Genomic DNA, 8,806 nt, shown 5'->3' with positions numbered 1-8,806 from the left:
TCGGTTTTGTCCAGCACATCCTTACCCTCGTCGTGCACTCCCCCGCCTTCCTTGCCTCCGACCCCACCGAGGCCGCGCTGCGACTTTTTTTTTTCCCTTTCCGACCCTTCTTCGCAGCCTCCGACGACGACGCCTATCTCACCCTCTCTCGCCCTTCTCGCCCTTTCCCTCTCCCTCTTCCTTCGCCTCCTCCGCCGCCTCCAACGACGACGCCTCTCCGCTGACATCGGCGCCGCGAAGGTCACCGGGGGTGCCGCACTCGGAGCGGGGATCTTTAGCGGCGTCGTCGCCGGCGTCGTGACCGTTGGCGGAGAGGCGTAACAAAAAAAAAATTATAGAAGAGGAAGAAGAAAAAAATAAAGAAAAAAAAATTATATAAGAATGAAGATGTCACGCCCCGGATAACACGTTTCCCTGGGTACGCCAACAGACCCGCCGTATACATAGAAATTTTTTCTGTATACGAAGCAATAGCTGTACTTGTAAACCAACCAAGCTACAACCACACGGTAGAGAGCTGCTAAACTGAAAAGCATATATATAAATAAAACCTCGAGGGGTTCCAATACATATAAAAGGTCTACAACACTACTCACTCCAGCGAGCACTCAGACAACAACCAAAAGTACAAAAATGACCCAAAACTACCTGTGGGAGGTACTCCTCTAGTACTGCAGCAAATCTGGAAGGGATCTAACTCGCGACTCCCTTTCCACGATCAAAATCAGCAACAGCAGCAGCCGTAGACGAAGACTCTGCAAAAAGGGATCAATAACTGGGTGTGAGAACTATTGCAAAAAGAAGTAGTCTTTAGTGGGTACCACTACCAACCTCAACGGCTCACCCACTAAGTCTACAGAAAGTATGCTCAAGGATAGTAAAGAAAGCTGAAAAAACTCTACAGCTACATGCCACTATACTATCGCTAACCAACACTAGCTATCTGTAGATATAAGCAAGATGCAGTCTCTGACCCAATCTCACTAAAGACTATGAACACACCCGTCTCGCCTGTCGAAGCTACACCAACCACCACACTGGGTTATTGGTGGAGAGCAAGTCCAACCAGGACTCTACGACATCAACGCAAAAGCACTAAGCCCGACTCCGGAGCTGTCACGCCCCAACACCCGCCTATTTGGTCGAATTCGAGCACACCGACAGACCGCCGAACGGACAGAGTTTTTCCTGTACATCCTAGGAGTCGCAATTAATACAATTCACGATATTCCAACCAGAAACAGAAATCAAGTATAGATTGCATAAGGAAGTATCAAAAACATAAACAACTAAGTTATTACAAGCATTCACCAGCTTACATTTTTTTACATCGCAGTTTCTTTCACATTCAACTTCCAAATTACAATCTAATTATTACAAATTTATTACAAGTTTGATACATTCTTGTTCTTTCCTTTCCCTATACCCCTAGGCTATGCCGACACGGGGTACTGCTATCTCTAGTCTCTGGCGTAGGGCGCTATCAAGGAACTACGCCTTTATCTCGCGCCGCCGCGCCGCTCACGTGTGTACCTGCAACACCCCAAAACAACGTGGAGTGAGAACCAACTCCATGGTTCTCAGTCGGTACGGCGACCCAAGGGAAGAGCTCGACCAACAAGTCCAAAGGAGGCAAACACATGTTAGTCTAATAAGCAGATAGATATATATATCTTAAATATGCAACTAACATTACCATGCTTTGCCTCACAACTGCAACAATGCCATGCTATATGCAACATGAATATATATGCAACAACTAGTAGATCTATTGATTCTACATTCAATCTTGCTAACTTTAGTTCATGTCATCCAACTCTAAGGTTTCTACTACCTTAGGTTCACAACTCAAGTCCCACCTGCTTCTAAGGTCTCTATTACCTTAGATTTATCACATTTACCACTAGCCCTCAAGGTTCTATCTACCTTATTCCATCTAGCCACCTGACTCGGCCTCGAGTCAATCAACTGCGGATAATCCGCACTCTGCTCGGCTCAAGGTGAAGGACCCTGTCACATGCACCTCAGCCTGCAAGCCAAGAACCACATCGCCCAATGGTCTGCCCAAAGGTCCATGCACCGTGGTCAGGGATCCGCCAGTGGGAAAGGAACATGCCACATACACCCATAGCCAAGATCCCCGATAGGGAGAGGAACATGCCGCATACACCCTAGCGCTCTTTGTTCTTGCGCAATCACAATACTCAAAGTTCTTCCGGTAGGAGAGGAACATGCCACATACACCCGCGGTCCAAGAATTATTGAGTTCACAAGTCTAGGGATTCCGAAATCCACTTCACATAACTCAAGGGTTGGTCTCAAACCTTATATTATCAACATAACCAGGTCCAATGCACTTTCCATCCTAGGTCTAACTGACTCTAGGTTTAATACCTCAATCACATAACCTAGGTTTACTTTAACTCTAGGTCCAGTTCACAACCTATGTTCACGACACTAGGTTAATGCCTCATACCTAGGTTTAGATAACTCTAGGTTCGTTCTCAACCTATGTTCTTTAGCACTAGGTTAGATGCCACTCATGATTGACCCTAGGTTCAACAACACTAGGTTCATACCCGACCTATGTTTATCAACACTAGGTTCGATGTCATCTTTGCCCGACCTATGTTTATTAACACTAGGTTAATGCCACTCGATCTACTTGACATCCTATTTGTCATATCGAGTATTCTACAGTTCACATACATATATTTAGCATCAACTACATGCATCATCTAGCATTTATGTCATTGACATGCATTCTTTACATTATGCTTACTATGTTATCATACCTCTCCTAGCATATATTCTACAAGCATATAAACATTTGCATGCATCTATCCACTAGCATATATTTACATAATGCTAACATGCCCATATGCACATACATATGTATCAACAAGAATTTATATTCCGCTTTGACATGCGGGGCAACCTAGTCGCTTCGGTAAACACAACCCACCTTTACTTACTCTCCGATTGCTCGTAGTCACTTGCAATCGGCCGCCCGCGGCGCCCGCCGCTCGGCTCGACCAAACTCACGCGCGACAACCGAACGACCTACGATCCGCGATCCGAAAATTAAAGGTCTTCGATTTCTTGCTACGATATTCGGAATCTGATCCCGCGATTTATGGATGCCTCCTCGGCCCTCTTGGTCGAAACGAAGCTCGCTCGGCCTTATTTTGCCGGTATCCTTACACCCGCTCGACGAATGCTCAATCCGTCGCTTCCCACGCGTTTAAATACCTAGCAATTAGGTTGAGATACCCTCAAATGAGATCAATCCCATCATTTTACAAAATTTCCAATTTGGAGCCCTAGGTTTGCACTATAGCAAAACCCACCAACAAAACTCTAGATTCTAGCATTAATCCACCATTAAGGGTGCTAGAGGTCCATTTGACCTCATTTACAAAGCTAGAAACTCAAAACCCTAGGTTTCTACCATTAGGGTTGAGAAGCTTACCTCTAGGCTAGCTCCAATGGAAGGAAGAGGAAGAGGAGAGGGTGGTGATGGTGATCTTCATCAAGTTCCCCTCCATCTTCTTTTTCTTCTCCTTCTCCCTTCTTCTTCTTCTCATTCTTCTTCACGTCAAGAGAGAGAGAGAGAGAGAGCGGGTAGGGGAAGTGAGGGAATGAGAGAAAGAGAGAGAGAAATCCTCTCTTAACCCCTCAATTGCAACAATATGCCAATAAGTCCCTCAACTTTACCTCTCTCAACCTGCCCTAACTGGGCATTTTTCGCGCGGAGGGACTGGTCCCTCAACGGGAGGACCGGTCCCCGAGAGCAATCCCCCGCAACATGCGTACGAGAACCGGTCCCTGCCCGAGAGATCGGTTCCCTGGAGACCGGTCCTCCCGATGAGGGATCGGTCCCCGTGAGCCTTCTGCCTGGTTGCGCTTACGAGAACCGGTCCCTCTGGCCAGGGGATCGGTTGCGTCGGCTGTCCGCCGCAACCTCAGCTACGGGAACCGGTCCCCACCGCCAGGGACCGGTCCCCGAGAGCAGAATCTGCTAAGTGCAGATCTTGCACAATTCGCTCTCGTGGACTCGATTTTCAAAGCACTTTTTGTGTTTTGAACATCTCTAGCTTCTCCGAAACCTACTCGCTCGACAATTAGTCGATCTTGGACGAAGTATAGCTCTCGAATTTTGAGAATTCACTTCCTTACATGAGCGGTACTCGCGGGCGCTACCCAACCGAGTATGCAAGCGTGTCTCTGTCGAGCTCAATCAAGCTCTCACAGGCTATCATCGAAGCAAATGGGTCTAACAACCAAAACTCACGTGCCCTTGGCACAATATGATGCAAATATAGAAATCTGGGTCCACCATCAACCGCGACGGCACCCAACAGTCCGAAACAGTCTACACACAACTATAAAATAAGCTCGGCATCCCAGCACGAGCGTAAACTCATCCTACACCAATCTGGGTATCCATCGCATACTAATAGCGACGATACAAACAAAACACAGCTCCTAAAGCTAAATCTGGTAATTTTCAGAAAGTGACAGTGTAGGATCTATATGTTTTCTCCTAAATCAATTACAAGTCCAACATGTACAATTAAGCTACTAGCTTAACTCCAAATTCAAATTTAAACAATAATCCATGAATTCGAGTACTAGCAAGGAAAATACACAATGATACAAGCTATAAAAAACTTAGGAGATATTCCGGCGATTTCGGTAAACTTCAACCCACCTTGAAAAGCTCGTCCAACAACGGCGAGAAGTCGACAGGAGGGAAAACCACGCGCTCGCGTGGCATCCAATGGAGCAACCGCGATGCCTACTGGCTCGAACGGCTTTCCGGCGCAACGTCGACGTCGATCCAAGCTCGAGCCGCGACTTCCACCACCCATGAGTCCACCAATTAGAAAGAAAAGGAAAGAAGAAGAAGAAGACCCACCAACACTCTCTCTCTGTGAACATATAAAAAGGTAGGAACATAGGGGATAACGATCAAACCAAAAGACCAACATACCCCTCACCAACTCCAAATCCCAGCTCGAGTACCGGTACTAGATTTGGTTACCGGTACTTAGCCTCTCAGCCCGCACGCTAACACACCGGGTACCGGTACCAGCCCGATACTGTACCAGTACTCAGCACCAAATTGGCAAACCCGAGAGCAGTCTATTCAGAAAATACACTGGGGTATCGGTACTCCCCTGCGTGGTACCGGTACTCAGCACTGAAAATCTGCACTTCGCAAATTCCAATGTCAAAACTCTGTTATCGCGTCGCGCTGAGTCCGTTTTGCGTCCATTTCGCGCTGAAACAACTTGTACTTGTCCCAGCACTCTCCAGATGTGTCGACAAGTCTCAGATGCTGAAAACCACGGGCAACCCAAAAATCAGGGATACTACAGAAGAAGATGATGAAATTGTACTGTAAAAATAAGATTACACTATTTTAAAACAAATTTGCATTGTTTTAATAAAAATTGAACTATTTGATATAGAAATTACACTCTTTTGGAATGGATTTTACACTCTTAAGGCTAACATTGCACTATTTAGAAAATTTTGTACCATTTCTTTTCTTTTTCTTTTTCTCTTTCTCTTCTTCTTCTTCTTCCGCTGCTGCCTCCAGCCTGGCCCGCGAAGGCGCGGTGGGGACTATCGCCGAGCTCGAGGAGGCTCCTGACAACTAGAATGGACTTTCTCGAGCTCGGCGATAGCCCCTACCGCGCCTTCGCGGGCAGGGCGGGAGGCAGCAGCGGAAGAAGAAGAAGAAGAGAAAGAGAAAAAGAAAAGAAAAAGAAATGGTGTAAAATTCTCCTAAATAGTGCAATGTTAGCCTTAAGAGTGTAAAATCCATTCCAAAAGAGTGTAATTTCTATATCAAATAGTGCAATTTTTATTAAAATAATGCAAATTTATTTTAAAACAGCGTAATCTTATTTTTACAGTGCAATTTTATCTTCTTCCTTCTTATATAATTTTTTGTCTTTTTTTTTCTTCATCTTCTATAATTTTTTTTTTTGTCACGCCTCTCCGCCAATTGCCACGGCACCGGCGACGACGCCGTTAAAGATCCCCCATTTCAAGGCTGTGGCGCCGCAGCAACCTCCGCGGCGCCAATGTCGGCGGAGAGGCGGCGGAGAAGGCGAAGGAGGAGGGAGAGGGAAAGGACGAGAAGGGCGAGAGAGGGTGAGATAGACGTTGTCGTCGGAGGCGGTGGAGGAGGTTCAGAGAGGGAAAAAAAAAAGTCGCAGCACGGCCTCGGCGGGGTCGGAGGCGAGGATCTAAGTAAGCCCTGAATACACGATTCATCAAATCCATGAATGCTGCCGAGGCATTTGTGAGCCCAAACGGCATCACCGTGAACTCGTAGTGTCCATATCGCGTGCGAAACGCGGTCTTTTGTACATCCTCCGGCTTTATCTTCAACTGATGGTAGCCAGACTGGAGGTCTATCTTCGAGTATACTCGCGACCCCTACAACTGATCAAACAAGTCATCGATACAAGGTAACGGGTACTTGTTCTTGATAGTGACCTTGTTCAACTCGCAGTAATCCACGCAGAGTCAAAACGATCCATCTTTCTTCCTCACAAACAGAACTAGGGCTCCCCACGATGATACACTTGGCCTGATAAATTTCTTGTCGAGGAGATGTTGCAACTGAGCCCTTAACTCCTTCAATTCTGCCGGTGCCATACGGTATGGAGCCTTCGATATCGGCGCGGTCCCGGGAACCAAGTCTATAACGAACTCAACCTCCCGATCCGGCGGTATCCCCGGTAACTCCGCAGAAAACACATCCGGAAACTCCCGGACCACGGACATACTCTCAAATGCTGGAATCTCCCGATCAACCTCCACAACGGTTGCCAAATAAGCTGCGCAACCGCTGCTAACCAACTTCCTCGCCCTAGACGCCGAAACCGTCATGGCGAAGCACGAGCTTTTGCACGCTCGATAAGTGAACTCCTCCTGTCCTAGCTCTCGAAAGGTAATAACCTTGCTCTTGCAGTCGATAGATGCATAGTACTTCGAGAGCCAGTCCATGCCCAGTATCAGATCGAAATCTTTCAACCTCTTGAGTACCAACAAACGTGTCGGCATAATCCAATTGCCCACCTGCACCGGACAAGCCAAACACTCCTTCCGGATAATAAATGCACGCTCGGGGGCTTCAACCCGCCAAGTACTCTTACTTAATTGAACCTCTATGCCATGCATCTCAGCAAATGGTCTACTAATGAACGAATGCGTAGCACCTGTATTAAACATAGCTCTGGAGCGAACTCCGTTAACCAAAACCATACCTACCACAACGTTGCGCTCCTCGGCCTCAGCAGGTTCCTTGGCTTGAGCGGCGAATACCCGTCCGCTCGGAGCCGACCAGGTCACCTCAGGCTGACGCGGCGCCATAGCACATCCAGCAGAGGTAGTAGTCGGTAGAGCTCTTCCATAATAGCTCGACGTCGCCGGAGCCGATGCAATTGACAGGGCAGGCGAGGTCCTCCCTGGACAGTAACAACTTATATGTCCTGCCTGGCCACACGCGTAGCGTCTCCCCTCTTTCTACTTACAACGGTTCGGGTCATGATCACCGCCACAAATGACGCACCACCGAGCCCCACGACCCTTGGACTGTGTTCGCAGGTACTTCGGAGGCTTCCTAGGCCTTGACTGACCTCCCGAACCATCAGGGGCTCGCTTCTTACCCCCGTCCTTCTCGGACGCCTCTCGCTCCTCACGGATGTGGGCATTACTATGCTCCGCCCACAACGCCCGATCTAGCACTTCCGAAAAGGTAGTAAGCTTGAGGATGTGAACCGCCCTATAGATATCCGGCCGGAGTCCTTGCTCGAACCAATCGGGTCGATCCCTATCATCCCGCATCACGTCGGGGACGCAGTCGATGATATGTGAGAACTCCCGCTCATATTCTCCCACCGAGCGGTTTCCTTGCCTCAGCTTCCTAAACCGGTCTTGGAGCTTCTTCTTCTTGCTTTCGGGGAAATAGTTAGTATACATCAAGCCCCGAAATTCCTCCCACGCCAACGGCGAAAGTTCGGAAGACCGATCCCTCTTGATCTGCTTCCCCCATACCTTCGTTGTGCGCTCCAAACAATGTGTGGCGAGGTGTACTTTATCCTTCTCCAATGTGCAAAGATCATTCAACAGGGTCTCCATCGAGTCAACCCATGACTCGACCATCCACGGCTCGACCTTCTCCCCGTCAAACACCGGTGGATCAAACTTTCGGAACATCACGAGAGCCGCCAAAGCGCGCTCCCTTTCCGCTGCCATCATCGCACCTTCGGGATTGGAAGTTCCCGAACCAATAGCTACTACCGCCGGCGTGGGTTGCGCCGCAACCGGTATAGCCACCGTAGCCATACCCTCCGTCATACCAGGCATAACGATAGGGGACGCGGTCCGCTCGACATCCACTTGAGTCGACGCTTGTTGCGCCACCAACTCCTGTAGCCTAACGATTTGATCCTCCTGGCGCTGCATCGCACCAGCCATCGTAGCGATCTGCGTTCGCAACTCCCGCACTTCTTCAGATCCCGACTGTTCGGGCACCTCGGTAGGTGGTGCCGGAGTGGATCGCGTCCTGGGGCGTCCCCTTGGTGCCATAGCTCCTGAAACGCAACAACTGGTTAATCACCTTAACCTGTTAACTCCTCGCAATCACAAGACAAAACGACTCAACATTACAATTAGGCGAAAGCACCCAAGTGTATTCATTCTGAACTCTTAGCGTCATATTGTTGGCCGCCAACACAACCACCTCGAGTCGAGAATTAATACCACTTGAATCCGTCCCTAG

At 48.4% G+C, this 8,806-nt stretch overlaps 1 protein-coding gene across 1 annotated transcript; it reads right to left on the bottom strand.

Annotated features, from left to right (window-relative positions):
* On the bottom strand, window positions 7,549-8,502 carry LOC109726764. The gene has a single exon (XM_020256554.1). The coding sequence runs from the start codon at window positions 8,500-8,502 to the stop codon at window positions 7,549-7,551; it is 954 nt and encodes a 317-aa protein (XP_020112143.1).

Source organism: Ananas comosus, linkage group 21 (genome assembly GCF_001540865.1).
Source record: "Ananas comosus cultivar F153 linkage group 21, ASM154086v1, whole genome shotgun sequence".
In the NCBI taxonomy this organism is placed as follows: domain Eukaryota; kingdom Viridiplantae; phylum Streptophyta; class Magnoliopsida; order Poales; family Bromeliaceae; genus Ananas; species Ananas comosus.
Note: the sequence above shows the minus strand (reverse complement) of the source record. Positions and strands in the feature narration are given on the sequence as shown.